The sequence below is a fragment of the Triturus cristatus genome, chromosome 12 (assembly GCF_964204655.1).
Source record: "Triturus cristatus chromosome 12, aTriCri1.1, whole genome shotgun sequence".
Lineage (NCBI taxonomy): Eukaryota > Metazoa > Chordata > Amphibia > Caudata > Salamandridae > Triturus > Triturus cristatus.
The window spans coordinates 127,418,028-127,440,908 of NC_140595.1; the positions used below are offsets into that span (position 1 = coordinate 127,418,028).

General features: G+C 44.3%; 1 protein-coding gene across 1 annotated transcript in view; it reads left to right on the top strand.

The window, feature by feature from the left end:
* Nucleotides 1-22,881, top strand: part of LOC146772866 (rho guanine nucleotide exchange factor 11-like) — a 224,146-nt gene that overhangs the window by 17,124 nt on the left and 184,141 nt on the right. Inside the window, exon 2 of the mRNA XM_085637040.1 lies at nucleotides 17,540-17,666. Coding sequence (XP_085493166.1) covers nucleotides 17,540-17,666 — 127 coding nt within the window. The remainder of the gene's footprint in view (nucleotides 1-17,539; nucleotides 17,667-22,881) is intronic.

Sequence of the window (22,881 nt, forward strand, 5' to 3'; positions counted from 1 at the left end):
TCTAAATAGAATTCAGGGTGATGGTGTTCCCCAGATGCAGAGAAATATGATTGCTCCGGCTGTTACAAATTCTGAGCAGTGTATGCAGAATCAGAAATTATTAAAAATACCCTTGCCTGCAGCTACAATGTGGCAGCAAAATATCAGAAAAAAATGCTGTATAGTGCAGAATCGTTACAACAAACAAATGATGGACGGAATGCTGACAATGCAGACATTCTCCCCCAGTCAAGAGATCTGGGTTAAATCCATCGTTCTTTTGCCCACTACGCCACCCCAGTTCAGACATGGCCATATGCAAATCAGTCTTGACCCTGTGCCTCATGGGAACAGTCCAGCCCGAACTGCCAAGCCATGTCTTCCCTGGACCGGAATCAAGCATCCTAGGACCGGTTTCTGGCTATCAGCCGTCATCAGCCAGGATAGCTTTACTCCAGTGGCATAGTGAGCACGGGTCCCACGTCTGGGAATACCCATCCCACTTAGGGCGAAAAGCGTTACAACAAAAAAATGATGGACGGAATGCTGACAATGCAGACATTCTCCCCCAGTCAAGAGATCTGAGTTAAATCCATCGTTCTTTTGCCCACTACGCCACCCCAGTTCAGACATGGCCATATGCAAATCAGTCTTGACCCTGTGCCTCATGGGAACAGTCCAGCCCGAACTGCCAAGCCATGTCTTCCCTGGACCGGAATCAAGCATCCTAGGACCGGTTTCTGGCTATCAGCCGTCATCAGCCAGGATAGCTTTACTCCAGTGGCATAGTGAGCACGGGTCCCACGTCTGGGAATACCCATCCCACTTAGGGCGAAAAGCGTTACAACAAAAAAATGATGGACGGAATGCTGACAATGCAGACATTTTCCCCCAGTCAAGAGATCTGAGTTAAATCCATCGTTCTTTTGCCCACTACGCCACCCCAGTTCAGACATGGCCATATGCAAATCAGTCTTGACCCTGTGCCTCATGGGAACAGTCCAGCCCGAACTGCCAAGACATGTCTTCCCTGGACCGGAATCAGTATGAATGTATGACATTGTTCTGCATTCTGCCCATCAATTGTTTTTGCATTTGTTACCCCGAGTGGAAAGGGTATGCCCAGACGTGGGTCCCTTGCTCTCCATGCCACTGGAAATCAAGCAAGCCTGGCTGAAGACGGCTGAAATGCCAGAAACCGGTCCTAGGATGCTTGTTTCCAGTCCAGGGAGAACCTGACTTGGCAGTTTGGGCTGGACTGTTCCCATGAGGCACAGGGTCAAGACTGATATGCATATGGCTGGGTTCAAACTGGAACGGCATGGTGAGCAAAACAACGATGGATTTAGGCCCAGATCTCTGTACTGGGGTGAATGTATGACATTGTTCTGCATTCTGTCCATCAATTGTTGTTTTTGCATTTGTCACCCCGAGTGGAAAGGGTATGCCCAGACGTGGGTCCCTTGCTCTCCATGCCACTGGAAATCAAGCAAGCCTGGCTGAAGACGGCTGAAATGCCAGAAACCGGTCCTAGGATGCTTGTTTCCAGTCCAGGGAGAACCTTGCTTGGCAGTTCGGGCTGGACTGTTCCCATGAGGCACAGGGTCAAGACTGATTTGCATATGGCTGGGTTCAAACTGGAACGGCATGGTGAGCAAAAAAACGATGGATTTAGGCCCAGATCTCTGTACTGGGGTGAATGTATGACATTGTTCTGCATTCTGTCTATCAATTGTTGTTTTTGCATTTGTCACCCCGAGTGGAAAGGGTATGCTCAGACGTGGGTCCCTTGCTCTCCATGCCACTGGAAATCAAGCAAGCCTGGCTGAAGACGGCTGAAATGCCAGAAACCGGTCCTAGGATGCTTTTTTCCAGTCCAGGGAGAACCTGGCTTGGCAGTTCGGGCTGGACTGTTCCCATGAGGCACAGGGTCAAGACTGATTTGCATATGGCTGGGTTCAAACTGGAACGGCATGGTGAGCAAAAAAACGATGGATTTAGGCCCAGATCTCTGTACTGGGGTCAATGTATGACATTGTTCTGCATTCTGTCCATCAATTGTTGTTTTCGTATAGTGCAGAATGGCAACAGAATTGATTCATTCTGAATAGTGACTTAGCAGGGAATCATTATTAATGATGGTGCTTGAGGCAAGACTAGGATTGCTTACTTGGAGCAGTCCTGGAGGTAGACGAAAGTGGCCCATATGTTGATGGAGAAATCAAAGCCCGCCCGTTTTTACTTTTGATTGATATGGGGGTACCTTTTCTACAGTTTGTTCTGTGGAAGTCCAAATTTTAGGGATTAGAAATCACAGCAGATGTCCCAGCTAAAAGTGGTCAATTGGACAATATATTTTGTGATTCAAGTGCTGGGAAGAGACTTATTGTGCAAAATGAATTGTGTGACTTATTGTACAATGAATGGTGTTGCAATTGAGCCACAAGATGAAGACTATGGCCATCATTAGGATGGCGGGCGGACATCCCGACGTAAAAAGGGACCATAAGTGCGGCGGTCCTGTGGCTGAGATCAGGATGCGCCCACCACACTGGCGGGCGCATCCTGCATTTTTAACATTGCGGCGGGCGGTGCTTCCAGCACCACCTGCCGCAATGCCAAAAATGCATGTTGTGCATTTGCATGCACAACGTGGCAGGACCCGCGCGGTGCCTACCATGTCGTGCATGCAAATGCAGGGGGGGTACCATAGGTACCCCCCATGTGCACCTCCACCCCCCAAAATTCCTGGGGGCCCGCTACGGGCCCCCAATGGCAAGGACCGCATGCCTTTCCGCCCAGCATGTATCGTAATATGGATGGCGGTGTCTAACAGACACCACCACCATATTAAAACCTTTTCGCCCGGTCGACTCATCAACCGGGCGGAAAAATCCGGCGTACGGTCTTTCCGTCCGCCTGGGTACCCCCTGCCATAGTAATATGTCAGGGGGACATGGCATGCGGGCGGAAGAGAATGTCGGACGGATCGCCACCGCAATGCGGGCGGTGGAAATCCGCCCGACATTCTAATTGACCCTTATGTGTTTAAAAAAATCACACAAGGCTAGAGTTTAGTTATTCCCTGCTGTGACAAAAGATGGCCTACCTTTCGATTTAAGACATACTGTCAAAGATGAGGTATGAGATTACATCTGGACAGAGATTGGGCTAGCAAAAAGTGCCTAGCCAGTTAAAATAAAAGTGAGACCAGATGCAATTTTACCTACAACCAAATAGAATAGTCTTTCAAAAGATCCCGAAGAGGAAATTAAACCAGTGATATAAAAAATGATTGTCTAGGGGATTCTCTGTAAGGTACTTGGTAGTTCTTGTAACTCTGTAGTGATGGGAAGTAGTAAATGGAGAATAGCTCAGGATCTGCGAAAGATAAACAAAATTGTCATACCATGTTGTCCTGCTACCGACTCCAACAGTGGTTTTGTTCCAAATCCCATCAAATGCAGAATGGCATACATTAGTGACTTATGTTAAGCATTCTTTTCAATTCCTTTGTACAAACAGAGCCATATCAAAGTTCTCGTATGGCGTAGGATTTCGCAAGGGTATACTGAAAGTCCTTCAATTTTTTGTCAAATATGATCTAGAGAATTTAAGGTTACCTTGTAATTCAGTCTTAGTCCAATATATTGGTGATTTGTGTTTGGCATCCATGACAAAGTGGGACTGTAAACTTGGTACGTTTGCTTTGTTAAATCATTTAGCTGACAGTGGCCATAAGGTCTCTCCAAAAAAAGCATTAGTGTAAAAGAGAAGTGATTTATCTTGGATACCAAATCGAAATAGGTGCAAATAAAGTCTTAATATAAGGTTTGTTTGCAATTCTGAGAATGAGCCCACCGACCACCTAAAGGGAGGGTTGGATGTTTTGGGGGATTGTTGGCTACTGACATCAGTGGATTCCAAACGTTTCCCTGATTGCAAAGCTGTCAAGATCTGGTACCAATTGACATTGAATACACTGAAGCATTTAAATAATTGAAAGAGAGTATGACCCAAAGACATGGTGGGGTGATGCTCCTCATTGCATATCTTTCAGCCGTATTGGATCCGGTAGCTATAAGTAGGCCAGAGCGGTGAACTCTGCTCTGTTCGCTGAGTTTGCTGAGTTTTCTGCACTCCTCACTCCACGGAGCAAGTGACATTCTGAAAAACTTTACTCCGCATAGCGAAGCTTTTTCCTCGCTTGTGCTCCCCAACGGTAAGTTGGTGAGCGTGGAAAATCCAACACTAGACCACCTCCCAGCAAGATTTCTCACTGCAGGCAGTCGCGGATAGTCGCTAAAATTGCCAAAACGCAGTCATTTTCTCCATGCCAAAAATGAATGCATTGGATTAGCGCACCGCTTGAAGTGGGATGAAAAAACTGTGGGGGGCGGGATGGCTCTCAAAATGGCGTGGCTGATGTAATTGGGACACAGCTTAAAACACGCAAGCTAAAAATCTGTGCTTAGCATAGTGTGCTGCCCCACTGTTAATTTGCTGCTTTTGTCATTGCATCCAGATATATAATACACCAAGTAACATTACACCTACAACAAGCCATGACTATTGGCTTTGCAGAGGAGTGTTAGTTCCATATGCTAAAAAAGAATCAACTATGGCTTTGTTGTATATAATATAGAAAATGCTTCAGTTCTGAAATGGTGAGAGTGTGAAAGAACTATAACAAGTCACTTTAAAGGTACCTCAAAGGCAGTGAAGGGTGGCACTGCTGCAGAGTTATGATTTTTTTTGTAATCTGGAGGGTGAGGGAAAAAACAGAGAGCCCGATAGTAACGTGTCTCAGCACCTGCTTTTAAAACTGCTGGATCACTTAAACCCTGATTCTATGTAATCACAAATTATCTTAACTGTCTTTAATCCTGTGTAAATTTGATGACACACACATGCTCTCAGCACAGCAGCATGCTGAGACGGTCAAGACCTGCCGGCTGCCGCCCACTATATGCGGAAATCAATACAAACAAGGTTTGCCCCTAGAGAGCACATTGGTCCAGTCACTCTGGGGGCAGGCCAGAAGCATTTAGCAGGGCCGTCATAGGTAGCGCTTTCGCACTATGAAAGATTGATGGCCCTGCTCTGCGGAATCCGGGAGCTCTGCAGGATTTTGATTGGCTGCGCAGCCGCCCTCAGAGATTTTGCGCACACAGGGCCAAGTAAAGCCCAAGTATTTGCCTCCCCCCCCGGCCTTGAGAGTTATTTCCCGCACAAATGGGAAAGATGTCGCCCATTTGTGTGGGAAATAGCCCAATCTGGCAACACTGGTTCTACTGCAGCTTCCCAGAGTGTTCTAGAGAACAACTAGAGCTCTAACCGTCTTACTTATGACAAACGCATGGCACACCTGAAGCCATCTTGATTGGAATAAACTGGTAACATTTAAAACGTTTAATTTAAAAAGTAACAAAATGAGGTGGTTCATTTTGCCATAGAAATTATGATTAGTGCCGCAGACAGAAAAATTAGGGCACATTTTGAGTGACTTCTCAAATCCCCTTCTATTTCATTAAACAATTCTGACATACAGACTGAAACATCACTTTCAATACCAGCAGCAGTCTTACAGTTAACTCCCTAGTGAGCAGTAGCTTTACTACAGTGATCTAATGAGCAACTAGAGTGCTAACATTCAAAATGTATGGCAAATGTGTGACACTTCTGAATGTCTTCTTGATGGAATCAGAGTAAAAAACTGAAAGCATTTCCTACTGAGGAGACTGCAGTATATGAGGAAATTAGGAAACTTCATAACAAATAAGTCTCCCAAGATGGCCACCAGAGAAAAAGAGCACAAATATCACCCAGATGTAGCCCACGGATAGCCCAATGACAGAAATGTGCAAAACACTTTATATTTTTTGTTTTTTTGCAGTTTTATATAGTGCAGACTGGTCAGGTATTGGAGTGCTTTACTTGACCATTGGTTACATCACACAAGGACTAATTCATTTTGGTTGTAGGCATGGGGAGATTAAGTGGATTGACCAGAATCACAGAATGTCGAGCTGAAGCAGAAACTCCAACCTGGTTCCCCAGTTGCAAAGTCTGGAGCTCTGGAAGTAACACCACATCCTCTCCCCTAAGTGCAACATTTAATCAAATGGTCAACTGGATAAGAAAAATAAAGTGCTTTGTTGCTATTTGGGAACTCAGAAAATATGTCCTCATTTTAGCTTTTTAGAGCACTAACCATAATTTCAATGCAAATAAGATCCTCTAATGTCTAAAATTTCTAAAGGAAATGCTTTAGGTTTTACAGTTATGATTACATCAAGATGGTGTCAGGAATGTCACACTTTTGTGATAAATATAGAATGTTAGCAATCTAGTTGTTTATTAGGATACTGTTGCGAGGCAGAGGTCATGGGCACGGACTCGGAAAATTGAAGGCAGGTTGGAGGGTGCAGAGGCAACAATTTGACCACACTGGGCAGGCAGGAAGGGAAGTGGCAGCACAACAGACGATGGACTGCAATGGAAAAAGGGCAGAGGCAACAAACCAACAATGCAGGACAGGCAAGAGAGGCTGTGGCAATATAATAGACCATTGTGGGCAGAAGCAAGAGGCAGTGGTAGTACAACCGTACTTGCAAACAGACCTGATTCAGCCAGGAAACGCCCAATGTTTTTAAGCCCAAATGAAATTTATTTTATCTGTTTCCTGTCTACAATCTCCTCTTTTTCAATGTAAGTCAATGGAGAAAATCAATTCTCAATTTTTGTTTTCAAAATCTCCCTCTTACCAAGTTCACAATGTGAGCAAGTATGGTACATTGGATCATGGAAGGCAGGAGGAATTGGGGTAGGGACATGGACTCGGATAACAGAGTACAGGAAGGACATGGAAAGGTTCCACCAAACTGACCTTTCAGGGCAGGCATTAAGGTTTGCAGCAGCACAATACACCACACAGGGCATGCGGGACGGCAGTGCAGCACAACAGTCCATTGAAAGCAATAGGGAGGGGACAGGACATGCACATGGACAACAGAGAACAGAGGGGAAAGAGGCAATCGCAGCAAGCTGACCATAATAGATAGACAGGAGAGAAAGCTGCGGCATAACGGACCATAAAGGGCAGGAGGGAGGAATCAGGTGCATTACAATGGAACAGACAAGCCAGGACGTAGGAAATAGGGGTCTGCACTTGTAAAACAGAGGGCAGGGGACAAGGGGGCAGGAGCAGCAAGCTGACCATGGAGGTCAGGGAGGATGGGCACTAGAAGCACAACACACCATAGAGGGCAAAAGTGAGACTATAATGGCATGCACACAGACCATCAAGGGATGGTGGGAGGTGGTCAGGAGCAGCTAGCTGACCAAACAGGGATGTTGGGAGGGGCTGTGACAGCACAGAAGACCATGCATGGCAAGCGGGAGGGTTAGTGGCAGCACAATGGCCATGATGGGCAAGAAGAAGGGGGCAGAGGCATGCACAAAGACCATGGAGGATAGAAGAGAGGGTGTGAGAAAGTATCCTCTTTATGCATGGTTGCCCCCACTTTTTGCTGAATTTCTGATGTACTTTGACTGAGTGTGTCCTGGGCTCTTGCTAATCAGGTACCCAGGGCCTATGTTCTTTCCCTAAAACTGCATTGAAGCCGAAAGCCAATTGGCATCTCTGGCCACAGGTCAACCCCTGGTAAATGGTACTACAGGTAGCCAGGGCACTGCGACCAGAAAAGGCCTCTAAGGGCTGCCGCACTTATTGTGCCACCCTTAGAGGTCCTGTACCTTTACACACACACACACACTGCCTTTGCAGGCTGCGTGTTTTAGTACAGAACAAAGTGAAGAGTCGACATGACATACATCTCTGTGTGCCATTCCTACAACCCACTGTCCTGGCACAGATCAGTCACCCCTGTAGCTTTGTGCACTATACCAGTGGTGAGGGTACAGGTGCATAAGCCCTGTACCCCTACAGTGTCTAAGTCCATTCTTAGACATTGTAAGTGCAGTGCTGCCATTAAGAGTATATGGTGCTGGGAGTTTGTGATTCCGAACTCCAAAGCATCATAATGGCTACAGAAAACTGAGAAGCTTGGTATCAAACTTCTCAGCACATTAAACCCACAATGATGGCAGTGTGGGATTTCATGAAAAATGCACACAGAGGGCATCTTGGAGATGCCCCCTGAAAACTAACCCACCACTAGTGTCCAGACTGAGTGGCTGCTTTCAGCTGCCACCGCCAGACATGTTTCTGGACCCCTGGGTTGCGAGCCTGCTGCTCTCTGGGGCCTGAAACAATGCGCATCCTGGGACAAGGTGCCAAGCCTCCTCCCCCCGGATGGGCAGGGTTCACGAAGGGGAAGCTTCAAAGGCTTGCTGCCTTTGTGAGCTTCCCCAGGCCACTTGCTGCTCTCAGCAACTGGTCCCCACTGGTTCTGACCCCCACTTTGGGTGGGAGAACTGGTGGGAAAAACAAGTGAGAAAGATAGGTGTGCCCACCTCTGCCAACTCCACCCCTCAGGTGGGGGAGGCGACGTGAAGCACAACTCTCAGTCCACTCCATCTTGAAGATGGGGGCACCCAGCCAACCAGGGACAGGCTCATATTCCCCTCCCACTGGAGGGTGGCATAATAGGGGGTGTACCCACCCCAGGGAAGGGACCCATTGGTCCCTGCCTTTTACCTACCTGTAACGCTCCTAAATCTAGTATTTAGGGGCACAACTGAACCTTGCTTCCTCAGACAAGAAGAAACTACAAGAAGAATAAGAAGGACTGAACAGCCGTGCAGCAGCTAACAAGAGGAAGACGCCCACTGACTTGGAACCCGCCCTACCGGCCTGTCTTCCCCCTTGAACCTGCTCCTGTGAAATCCCGGTGTGTCCTGCAGCCAGAAACCTCAAAAACCCCAGAGGACCTGCCTGCTTTCAAGCTCAAAGACTTTGTCTCCCGTGAACACTGGATTTGTTCATCTGCAACCTCTGGCTCCGGCCAGGCACAGCGAATCCGCCCAACTCTGCAGCCGCCATCCACGGCCTGAGCTCGAATGGGCAAACACCACGAGGAGGTCACCCTGGCGATCCTGACCCGAGATCCGGTGACCCCTGACCTGCCTCAAGCTCCAGCCGACACCTGTAGCCTAAATCCGGAAGGTCCCCCCAACCGTGGCCATGAGCTGGTAAGACGATACGACCCCAAAAGGCCCCCCTGCACCCGACGCCACATGGCTTTGTGTGCCCAAAGCGACGGTGCCTAACTAACCCCTAACTTCCCAACTTACCTCTCAAAGTGGTGGTTGCACCCAGAAGATTTTTGTCCCCAAGCCTGCAGTGCCATCGCAAACCGGAGGTTCCCCATTGAACACAAAAAGGGCGCCCAACATCGAAACAGCAGCCTGTTCCCGGCCGACCTAGTGCTGCTGAGGGTTCACCTTTGGTGCTACTTTGTTTCCCCATTTGCCCTGAGCGAAAGTCCAGGAGCTTTACTCCCACAACCAAGTGGCCTGCTTGCCAGCAGCTACCAACCGGAGGCTCCCTATCCCCCATTGGATAACATTGGACCTCAGCACTCTGCACCCGGCCACCATAGTGCCACTGAGGGTTTAACTAGAGGGTATCCTTGACCCTGGGGGACCCCTGAGTCTACCCCAGAACCTCAACTCCCACTACCAAATACTTAACTCAAAACTGATAACACTGTTTTCCTCCAAAGGATAACATTGACTGTTTTTCTGTGAAAAGTTTGTAAGTGTGGAGTTTGAGAAACCAAAGCAATTCTTTAAAATTGCTTAATCTAACAAAAACAATTGTACTTACCTGTTTTCAGGAAATGTTCCAGAGTAGCATCTAGGTATACTACTCTGTGTAAGCCTAGTAATCTCAAAAGTTACTCACCTTTTATTTTACTAAAAAAGCCTATTCAAGTATATGTACTGCATTTCCTAAGTTTTGCTTTTATCTGCATCCATACTGTAGATCAAACCAAAGTGCATATACAATTATCATTCAAACTGTATTTCAATCGCATTACTACTGTAAAGTATTTATTGCTTATCTGTGCCAGGCTTGCTTGGTTCTAGAAAATTAAATAACTAAAAAAATATTTTTATCCGAAAACAATTGGTCTGAAGTTCAGTCTGTGAGTGTGTGAATTGATTTGCTGAGTGAGGGTTGAAAATAAATACTTAACACTGTCCACTGATACTGCCTTACTGCTCGACCACACTACCATAAACAGAGAGTGAGGTGCTATCTAACTTTACCTCTGCCTACCTTTGGGGTTCCACTGGACTCTGTGCACACTATACCTCACTTTGGTATAGTATATACAGAGCCAGCTTCCTACATTGGTGGATCAGCGGTGGGATATTCAACTTTGCATTTGTTGGACTACTTGGTAACCACCTGCTCACATGACAGAACTCTTAAATTGTCTTTAGAATTCTGATTTCTCAAATTGGCATTTTTACAAAATTACTAAAAGTCTTGTTAGGGCTTTGGTTAACTCCCTTTAGAATTTTAGAAAACTAAAAGACACTTAAGCTAGGGTTAGAGGGGTTAGAAGTTTTTTTTAACAATGTCTCAAATCAAGAACCCAGCGGTTAGTAAAAATAACCACAATGAGATAGAGGACTTGGTTGAGGAGCTCGACCTCACCCCTTACCGTCACTTGTTTTTCAAGGAGGTAAGGTTCCTATGTAAACTTAAAAACATAGCCATGGGTCCCCATCCCACCAAACAAAAGCTCCAGGATCTGTTGGCTGGGTATGCAAAGGGCCACCCATCTGTAAATGGTGAAGACCAGTCAGAAGAGGAAGAAGAGGGAGAGGATGACCAGTTAGATCAACCTCTCCACTTCCTAGGGAGAAAAGGGTCCAAGTACCCTTGACTCCAAGAATCAACCTCTCAGTACCTAGATCCCACACAGGTGGCTCAGGTACCACTGAGGACATTGAGGACAGCCTCAATGAGGAGGACAGCCTTTTAGTAAGGCTGACCAAAAGATTAGATCTATAGACCAGGTTGCTGGCTCTAGAAAGAGAGACAGCAGAAATGGACCTAGCACCCGTCAATGGTGGCAGCAATTTGCTTAATAAGGATACAGAGCAATCTTATGATCCTAAAATCCCCAAAGGGATTGCCCCTAAATATGAAGAGAGTAATGATATCACGAAATAGTTCACAGCCTTTGAGAGGGCTTGTGAAATGATAAAAGTGTAGAAGTCACACTGGGGGGGAAACTCCTTTTGGAACTGTTCTCTTGTACCTGTAGAGACAGACTCCTGACCCTTATAGGGGCAGATGCTGGGTCTTATGACTAAATCTGATTGAGGGATTTGGACTCACAACTGAGGAATACAGAATTTGATTCAGGGGGGCTCACAAAACCCCAAACCAATCATGAATTGACTTTTTTAGACTACTCAGTTAAAACACTAGATTGTTGGTTAACCGGACACAATGCTCATGATTTCAATGGACTTTACAATCTGTTTATGAAGGAACATATTTTAAGTAATTGCACAAATGAAAAGTTACATCAGCATTTGGTAAACCTAGGTCTAATTTCTCCCCAAGAATTGGGAAAGAAGGCAGACCGCTGGGTCAAGGCAAGGGTGACAAAAACAACCACTGGGGGTGACCAAAAGAAAGGGGTTACAAAACCTCACCAGGGGAAAGGTGGTGAGAATCCCCAAGATAAGAAGGCCCGAGTATTCTAAAGGGCCCCAAAAACTTGCACAGGAGGGTGGGTCCCAAACCTCTTCCCAGTCCATTAATATGTACAAGGTAAATGACTTTGATCCTTTAAAGGCCTGGTGTAACAACTGTAAGAAGTTGGGACACTTAACTGGAGATGCTGCTTGCCCAAACAAGAAGGCCCCTAGTCCTACTACAGCTCGTCCTGGAATAACAAGTCCCCAGATGGGATCAACAGTGTGCCAAGAGCAAATCGGGTTGCACACTGAAGCAGTTCTAGTTTCAAAAGAGGAAGTTGAGTTTGCCACTGTAGCTGTGTGGCCACCCAACTTAAAAAATACTTACAATACCCTTGGATTAATGGAACTAGGATAGAAGCTCTGAGGGATACAGGTGCCAGTGTCACTATGGTGAAAGGCACACTGGTTTCCACTGAGCAATACTTGATTGGGAGAACTTACCCAGTTACCAATGCTGACAGTGTTACCACTAACCATGCAATGGCTATGGTGACTTAAACTGGGGGGGGGGGGTGTTACTGGCCTGAAACAGGTAATGGTCTCACCAAAGCTTCCAGCTGCATGTCTGCTTGACAATGACCAGGAAACCTTAACATGGGCTGAGGTTGAACTGAAAACCCATGTAGCAATGCTAGATATCCCTGAATTGGTGTGTGTAAAACCATGATCACAGAGCAAGAGACAGGGTGAAAAAGAAGTGTTGGAGCCTGAAAGTATGGCCCAACCTTCCAAGAGAAAAGGTAAGAAAACTGGGGAACCAGCTTCTGTACAGCAAAAGGATTAGGACCCCTCTCCTCAGGTAGATGACTTGGACATCCCAGAAGGAACTGAGCACATGGAGCTTGACCCTAACCAGGTTGATCTCTTAGGCCCAGGGGGACCCTCCAGGGAAGAGCTGTGCCTTGGACAGCAAGACTGCCCAACTTTTGAAAGCCTGAGGCAGGAAGCTTCTGCACAGTAAAAGGGAGATGTCTGTGGTACCCACAGAGTTTATTGGGAAGAGGGACTACTGTACACTGAGGCCAGAGACCCCAAACCTGTAGCCACAAGGAGAGTGGTAGTGCCGTAGATGTACAGGGAGTTTATTCTAACTTTAGCTCATGACATCACCCTTGCTGGACATCTGGGCCAAACCAAGACTAGGGAAAGACTAGTTAGCCACTTTTACTGGCCCCATATGCACCAAAAAGTAAAGGAGGTTGTCAGCACCTGTGTCACCTATCAGGCTAGTGGCAAGACAGGTGGCCCCTCAAAGGCCCCCGTGATACCACTACCTGTGGAGGGGGTTCCCTTTGAAAGTGTATGTGTGGACATAGTGGGTCCGCCTGAACCTCCCACAGCATCAGGGAACACATTCATTCTAGTGGTAGTGGATCATGCCACTAGGTACCCTGAACCAATTCCCCTTAGGACTACTACAGCTCCTGCAGTAGCCGAGGACCTCATTGGTGTCGTCACCGGGTTAGGGTTTACAAAGGAGGTGGTTTCAGACAGAGGTTCCAACTTCATGTCGGCTTACCTAAAACACATGTGGAAAGAGTGTGGAGTGCAGTACAAGTTTACTATACCCTATCACCCACCAACCAATGGCCTTGTTGAGAGATTCAACAAGACATTGAAAGGCATGATTGCGGGGCTCCCTGAAAAACTCAAAAGGAGATGGGATGTCCTCTTACCCTGCCTGCTTTTCGCTTACAGAGAAGTGACACAGAAGGGAGTAGGGTTTTCCCCCTTTGAACATCTGTTTGGCCATCTTGTGAGGGGACCACTCTGTCTTGTAAAAGAGGGTTGGGAGAAGACTCTCCAAGAACCCAAACAAGATATTGTGGGCTATGTGCTTGGCCTAAGGTCCAGAATGGTTGAGTACATGGAAAAGGCATTCAAAAATCTTTAGGCCTGACATTAGCTTCAGAAGCACTGGTATGACCAAAAAGCTGCACTGGTTGAATTTCAACCTAGGCAAAAGGTGTGGGTTTTGGAGCTAGTGCCACCAAGTGCTCTCCAGGACAGATGGAGTGGCCCTTACCCTATCCTAGAAAAAAAGAGTGAGGTCACCTACTTAGGTGACCTGGGCACAAGCGGGACACCCAAAAGGTTATCCATGTGATCTGCCTGAAACTCTACCATTACAGGGCTGACATCACCATGCTGATGGTGACTGATGAGGATAAGGAGACAGAGAGTGAACCTCTCCGTGACCTCCCCTCATACAGCCCAAAAGATGGGTCAGTAGATGGAGTTGTCTTTTCAGACACCCTCTCTGCCCAACAGCAGACTGATTGCAAGCAAGTCTTGCAGCAGTATGCTAAGCTCTTTTCCTTGACCCCTGGCCAGAAAAACTGGTGTACCCATGATGTAGACACTGGGGACAGTTCACTTGTCAAAAACAAAATCTATCGACAGTCTGATCAAGTCAAGGAAAGCATCAGAGCAGAAGTCAGCAAGATGCTGGAGGTAGGGGTTATTGAACCCTCTGAGAGCTCCTGGACCAGCCCAGTGGTTCTAGTCCCCAAACCTCATCCACAGGGTGGAAAGAGAGAAATGAGGTTCTGTGTGGACTATAGAGGACTCAACTCTGTCACCAAGACAGATGCTCACCCTATCCCAAGAGCAGATGAGTTGATAGACAAATTGGGTACAGCCACATTTCTAAGTACCTTTGACTTAACTGCAGGGTACTGGCAAATTGGCATGGTCCAGGAGCAAAAGAAAAGACAGCATTCTCCACACCTGACGGGCATTATCAGTTTACTGGTATGCCCTTTGGTTTAAAGAATGCCCCTGCCACCTTCCAGAGGTTGGTGAACCAAGCCCTTGCTGGATTGGCATCCTTTAGTGCAGCTTATCTAGATGATATTGCTGTTGTTAGCTCCACCTGGCAGGATCATCTGATTCACCTTGGGAAGGTTTTAAATGCCCTGCAAACTGCAGGCTGAACTACCAAGGCACCCAAATGCCAGATAGGGCAGGGAACTGTGGTGTACTTGGGCCACCTTGCTGGTGGAGGCCAGGTACAACCCTTACAGCCCAAGATCCAGGCCATCCTGGACTGGGCAGCTCCAACAACCAAACCCAAGTCAGGGCATTCCTTGGCTTGACTGAGTACTACAGGAGGTTTCTGAAGGTATATGGGTCCATTGTGGTTCCCCTCACAGAACTCACCTCCAAGATCATGCCCAAAAATGTAAACTGGACAGTTAGTTGTCAAAAGGCTTCTGACACCCTGAAAGAGGCTATGATGCTTCTGAGCTAGGGATAGGAGTGGTCCTATCCCAGACCAATGATGAAGGCAAAGACCAACCTGTTGCTTTTATAAGCAGAAGGCCTCTCCCCAGGGAGCAGCGTTGGAATGCAATTGAGAGGGAGACCGTTGCTGTGGTTTTGTCCCTGAAGAAGCTGAGACCATACTTGTAAGGTACTCACTTCCTAGTTCAAACTGATCACAGACCTCTGAGATGGCTAATTCAAATGGAAGGTGAAAATCCTAAACTGTTGGGGTGGTCTATCTCACTACAGGGAATGGACTTTGTAGTGGAACACAACCTGGGACTGCCAATGCAGATGGACTTTCCAGGTTCTTCCACTCATACAAAACCAGAGAAATTCAGCAGTTTTAGTTAGCTGACCTAACAATAACTCACGCTCCTGCAATGCACTGCTGATGACTTCACATATTACATCACTCATGACATGGTGAGTGACATGACATCTCAAATGACATCACTGATGACATCCCGGATTACATTATCCCGTGACTGGGAGTGTTTCTAAAAAGTTTAAGAAAGTGATATATATATATGATGATTCTGTCAGTGTGTGACTGACTGTATAAGAGAGTGATTATACGTGTCTGGGTGAATGTATGGGTGAGTGACTAATCTGTGGGAATGTCTGTATCAGATCAATGCCTGGTGGTCACACAACACACAGACACTCTGTCACCCATACAGGTACTCAGACAACCAATCAATAGCCCATACAGAAACTCATGTACCTATTCACCAACCCATGCAGCCACTTACACACCAACTGACAGACTGATACAGACTTTCACACAGATTAGTCACTCACCCATACGTTCAACCAGATTCCTCCTAACTGTTGAAAGAAGTTCAGTCAACCTGACGGTTCTGCTGCATAAAGATGAGGGTTATGGTGAACAGTCTTCAACAAGCTGTCAATGCTGGGAAGGGGTAGTGTTACACCCCACCTCACTGTGTTCACAGATGGTGCATTTGCTAAACCCTAAAAGGACACTTTATGACTTTTAAAAAAAAAAAAGGAAAACTGGCAAGTGTCTCCTACCCATCTTCTAGTTATGCTGAAGTTGGTAAAAGTGCTAGGAGTCAGACATCTGCAGTTGGTATGTAGAACCCTGCATTTTACCCCGAACTCAGTACACAATGGTTAGTGTTTTACACTGTGAGATTGTTATACACTATTTGAGATTTCTCTCATAGCATATTTCAGCTGCCATAGTTGTGTTTATAAAAAGTGTATCAGGAAAATATTCCTTTTCCAGGTTGTTAACATGAGTCTGAAAAAACAAGCATTGCAGTCGAGCACACATTTGATTTAGCAGCACCGTTTAAACTAGTGGCCTGCTTTCTCGGCCTGCGCCCGCATTCTGATTCATTTAGTCCACAAGCAATGACCAAGTTAGTATACAACCGGACTTGTAATATAGGTAACATTAGAAAAATACATATGCAAGCCTTGCAACACAGTGCAAAGGAGAACCTTTTATACAAAGAGCGGAAATCAACTCTGTCTCGCCTTTGTGATACAAGAGGGCATATTTACTAGAAAGTGGCGAATCGTGTTGTTAAGCCAAGAAGGCTAACAACACACTTTGTCATTTTAGAAACACAGCGCTGCACTGTATTTATAAGAATACGGTACAGCCCTGCGTTTCCCCCTGCGCTGGTATTAAATTAAGCTGCCTAGTGCCATGCATGCACCCTTTCACCATAGTGCAAGGGTGCCCTTGTTGAGGGGAAGATTGTTTATGTGCAGGAAGGTCCCCCTTCCTGCACATAAACAATCTTTAAATGCCGTTTTGTAACTTCTATGTGTGCTGCTTAATGAAGAACACATAGAAGTTGCAAAACGGCATTTTTTTAAAATTATTGTTATTGTGCAGGAAGGGGGATATTCCTGCTGGTAAACAAACATTGGCATTTTGCATTTTCCATGTGTGCTGCACAATGCAGCACACATGGAAACAGCAAAAACAAGGAGAAATAAAGCATTTTTCCTAATTTCACCTGTTGAAGACCAGATTTTTCCTGATCTTAATTTTGGCACTGCCTCCTATTTATGCTGCTCTTCTAAATAGGGGGCAGCGTCAAAATCAATGGGTGTTGTGGTGGAACGCCCACCACAACACCCATTGCCCACCCCTTTCACGCTAAGTGCAGCGTGAAAGAGTGCCTTAATTGCAATGCAGCATTAAGCCACGTTAAGTTGCTTAACGCTGCCTTGTAAATAAAACAAACCTCCCATCACCATTAAAACATCACTAAAAGAGACGTGGTTGCAATAGGGGCTTGTAAATACGCCACTAAGTCTCCTTGGACTGCCTCAAAGAGCACCTTTTATTTTGAAGATTGAGACCATAGTTGAATAAATGCATAAAACACAAACGTAGTTTATAATGGCTGAGAACTGTAGCCCAAAGCAGTTCACATATTTCTCCATCATGTATTGATATAAATATAGATGATGACCAGCTGTTGTAGCTAGATCATTTGTCACTGCTTTAGTTGTGAGATACACAAGTAGTATTAACATGAAGGGTTGTCTTGAGAATATGTATGGTCACTATGGGCACACATAACATTTTGTCCTCTTGTCTGGCACCTAGTTAATCCTTTGACTCGGAGCAATCTATCTCTGCACTTTGCGAACAACCAGCAGTGTGACCGCCAAGTGCGGGTGTTGCAGTGGCTGTCAACAGTAAGCCGTCATGAAGAGCTTCTGGACTCTGAAAGGTAGGCGAATGCTTCTGCTGTAGCAGTCTATTCTATAATCTATAAAGTGACTACAGTTGTAGGAATTCACAGCCTAATAGGATATTGTCTCAAAGCATTTGGCACCATAACCCTTCTGTGGGAATCCATGCTTGCTTCCATGTTACCTACCCATTACAAACAAAATACTTCCCAATGAACTATACATTTCCAAAATGTATTGACTCTGATTCAGGTTTTTATGTTTTTGATTTTATGAGTTCATTATTATCACTGCTTGTTGCATGTTTGCTGTTATTTAGGGGCCAATAATGATGTTGGTTGGAAAACCTCTGACCTCTAGTCAGAAGCTTCCCAACCGTGGTCAGACTTTCCAGAAGACTCGGTCGGTTTGTGGCCCGAAGACTGATTGAGAGTTTGCGGTCGGAATGTAAACCAGACGGTCATTCTGACTCAGTTCCGGCCAGCGCTCGGAGTGTTCCTGTCGATCGGAACCGCACCATAATCCCCTATGGATGGCGTTTGTACCGTCTGTATCACGATGTTGGTTTCTGACAACCTTTCTGTGCCGGCCTTTCCGACATGGAAAGGCTGTCGGAAAGTAACTTTGGGGGTACCTAGCAGGGCCCCTTTGCCCCCGTGGTCTAAGGTCCGTGGTGAAGGGGGTACCTAGGGTACCCTCTCCCTGTGAAACCCTGCACTGTATGGTTGGTACCATTGTGCATGGTTTTACACATGCACCCATTTCTCTATAGGAGCCTGTATTATGGCCGTTTTATGGCCGTAACACAAGCTCCCATAGAGAACAGTGGGAATTTGACCGAACAGTGGTCAGACGCATCATAATCAGGCCTTCGGATCCGCCGACCTCAGGTCAGTCAGACCTGAGTCCAAGATGTTGTCTGTCGGTGGCAACTCCAACATCGTGATGAGCCCCTTAGTATTCAATTTGTAATGTTGAAGGTGAGCTGGTTATCGGGGCAGAAATAACAGTTGTGTATACGTGCACATTCCTCAGAACATTAGTATGCATTGCCTATAGTTTTAATGTTGAATTTTTTTGGCCCGGTTCACTGACAAAATATTAAACCCCAAAATAGCCCCATGCAAAAATATTGTTATATAAATATCAATATCAAAAATATAGTTATGCTATACTAAATTACAAACATTTCGAGAAAAAAAATCATTCTCTTATATCATTGTATAACATATTGTTTCTTTACATATATATAATTGTAAATATTAAACATTACATATATTAATAATGACACTAATGTAAATATATATATATATATGTAATAGTTAAAAAAACAATTACAATTATTTTCAAAAAGTAAAACACACATATATTAATATATATATTTATTTACAGATTGCTAATTAAAAAATATTATTAAACTAATAATTTTTATGTATAGTATAATCATTTTTTATATATATAATCTTATTACCTTTACAAAAATGATTATACTATACATACAAATTATTAGTTTAATAATAGTTTTATATTTAATTATATATATATATATATATATATATATATATATATATATATATATATATATATATATATAACATAAAATATATAAAAAAAATATTTTCATTACAAATAAAAAATTTAACCAAATACAAAATAGCAATTCAATAAAAATGCATTACATGTTAAAAACATTATTAATATTATAATTTTCAATAAACAAAAACATAATAATATACATTTAAACAATATAAACTAGACTATAAAATGCATATACAATTCTCACTACAGTTTAGACAAATGTAGGCAAAATGTTGTACTCAGGAGGGGTAACATTTTCTATTCCCACTCCAGTCAAATCAACAGTATGGAAATTGTTGGATTGCGGAGGGGTAAAATTTACTATTCAACTTCAGTGACTCTTGTCCATTATTGATGTAAGAGTCATACCAGTGAAGATGTTGATTTCCTAAAACAGATAATGTATGCAGCATGCATATTGCTATACTTTGGATTTCAATACTGTTATGAGGTTTTCTGGTTAAACAGAAGTACTTTTACCAATAAATCATGACTACCCAAAGATTTCCACCACCAGGTCTCTGGTGAACCCCACCCCATCATACACCCTTTAAATGGGATGCAGGTAAGGAAGATCATAGAGGATGTTCTATAAATTAGCTTACATTGGCAATACCTTGTAATGTGTGTAACATCGCCAATTGTCGACCATTAGAAAGTGGCTCAATCATGGAAGTTGTACATTCACAAGGAAGGCTTTGTTGGCTTAGGTTTTTTCTTTTTCACAGCTGCTCTCGGATACTGAAGTATTTTTCTGCTTTTAGAAACATTTATTTCATTTAGAGAAAGAGCTCAGGACATTCCTAATGGGTTCATTGATGCTACAATCAAAACCAAATCAGTAAAGGCCATAATTAGCTGTGAGCACAGATATTGTCCAGGGAGACCATTGTCAGACACAATGTCTGATAGCCATCCGTAAGCTTCAGTTATCAGTTGAGAATGAAAGGAAAAAAACGAAGAACTTTTTCTAGTGGCCGTGCTACAGTATAACACCACTGGTTGGTAATTCAGCCGGCGTCAACGTAAAATAAATGTACACTACGGTAGAGTAATCTTTGTAATGGGTACCATCTCATTACTGGAACTATAAAAGTTCTATAAACAATTGAGATACACAATGGACAAAACATTAAATCATACTAATCTTTAATCTATTTATTAAGCTTAACAATATTTAAATGTAGCCTCATGATTAGATGGGAATTATTTTTTATGTGGCCAAGAAATACAGTTTTTATCTCACATATATCTTTTTTTAGATTGGATAACATCAGTACCATTTCAACACCACTTTTAAACTGGCATCAACTATATGAAAACAGTCATATTGAACTTCTCATGTCTTCTTTTTTCACAAAGATTGCAGCCGGCATACATTCAACATGTGTAAGGATTCCCGCTTCCTCAAGGCTCCATGGTTGAATTTATTAAATGTGTCCTCCTGTATCATTTTCCAGTTAAATGTTCCTTATACTTCACTTCAGTGCATTCCATATAATTAAACTTACCGTAATTTCCAAAGTTGCAAGATTGAAAATCAACTTGATGTGTCGTTTAATGGTCCTCAGTTTCTTCTCAGATCTCTATCTTTATGTAACTGTTTCATAACTTCTCATCAATATTTAGAAACAATAAGCCGATAATATGGCTGTTACAATTGCCCATCGATATCCCCTCACTAACAGGCATAACTCATGTGCTAAGTCATAACTACAAAAGCAAAGTCGCAGATTCATCGTAGAGTTTTAGCCTTCAATTCCACGTAACTATTCCAGAGCAGGATGTGCCACTGAATGCCCAATTACAGCAAAAAAAAGTCTAATACAGCCCGGAATGGCCGGGGTGAGATGTAAATATTTTTGCAGCTTTCAGGTGCCCTGGCACCAGCAACACATGCTCGGACACAAAAATCAGTTGCCAATGCATAGCCATATACTTGTGTAGGGTTATGTATATTGAGGTGTACCCATGTAGGCCGAGTTCTGCGCCACAAGCACACACACATTGTCCCTCATGTCCATGCTCAATTGTGTTTTTGAATGTTCTAATCTAGCCATTTCTATCCAGTTCAGTCTTAGCCTCAAAGTTTCTGGTGGAAGATTAGCCTCAGATGCTTAGTGCAGTTCCCCCTGCACAGTATGTCTTCAAATACCCAATGCTGCCTCACGGTACATGTGCAGGTGCATGAAATGGCCTATCATTTCTCCCTATGCAGAGATCGTCTTGTGCAGGTTTAGCCTTGAATGTCCAGTGCCATGTCCCAAGGTGTTGATTTACCATTAAAGGCTCAGAGCAGCAGTGCAGCTTCAGCTTCTATCTGTACGTCCCAGCTGCCCAGTGCTGACTCCCATTGTTGAGTTTTGTTTGATGAAAAAGCCTCCACATGTTTGACGTTTAATTCCAGCTCCTTACTTTTACCAACCATGACCAGTACAGGAGATCCACATTGGGTAGTATGATAGAGGCACGCATGGCTAAACCATGTGTGCCTCCACAATGCTGCCCTAACCACAAATGCATCTGAACAACTCATTCTTTACCACGTATGCCTTTACCATGCAATTTTGTGGTAAAGGCATGACTGGTAAAGGGACATTTGTGGTAACTTTTACACTTGAGCCCCTGAGCCCTAAAAACTACCATGACCCCCACAAGCTGCAAAAACTACCCACCCAAGCCCTAAGAACTAACCCAACCCTTCATGACCCCATAAAAACTACTCCAACACCACAAGACCTAAAAACTATCCCGCCCCCCTGAGCTCTAATAATTACCCAACCCCCTGAGCCCTACAAACTTCCCCGACACCTGGAGCCCTGAAAACATCCGAATCAGCCTTAAAACTCCATAACCCGGCCCCAGCCCCACTTACCTCATTGTGTCCTCTCCCGATCCTTCCTGTTCCTGGGCCCACCCATTCCAGCATCTAGACCACACGCATACCTCAACTACGCATATGCTTGGTTAAGACAAGCTTGGTTGCCCTTGCAGGGAAATGGCATGCATGGCTTAGCCCGCGTTCTAATGGCTGTTTCGCTCCACATGGTGCTGGGGCTCTACTTTCCACCTCATATTTCTTGATTGAAGGCAACATACACACTTTGTTGAAGGAACACTGATCCTAACTTACCTTCTTCTTGAGCTACATGAGCTCTCTTATGGCCTGTCTTTAATTTCTTCCCTGATGCTTCAGTTTGCAGGCTCCTTGATGGTAGTATTGGAATTGTTTATCCCTAGTTCCAACTAGAGACCCCAGCAGCTTCCTCTTTGAGCTGAGGGATTAGAAGGTGGGAAAAGGGATAGGAAATCAAGAAGGCAGACCTAGCTCATATTGCCAGATTTACTTTCTTTTGTATGCTGTCCCTGCTACCTCAGAGACCAGGAGAACAGCAAACTGCTAACTGTCTACTTCGCTTGTTAGCCACTATATGATGCATGTCATAATCATTCTATATGTTATGTACTTTCATGCAAAGTTGTAGTTCTTTTTTTTATTTTTTATTGGAATACTTAATCATTCCCATAATCTAAAAATACAAATTTACATAAAAGCATAAAAAAATCACAAAAAGCAGGATCAAGTTTAAATATATCATTACATTCTTCCCTAATATTATATAGTAGTACAAACACATGATTCTTATACACAATCAACCAAATACATTTAAGAAA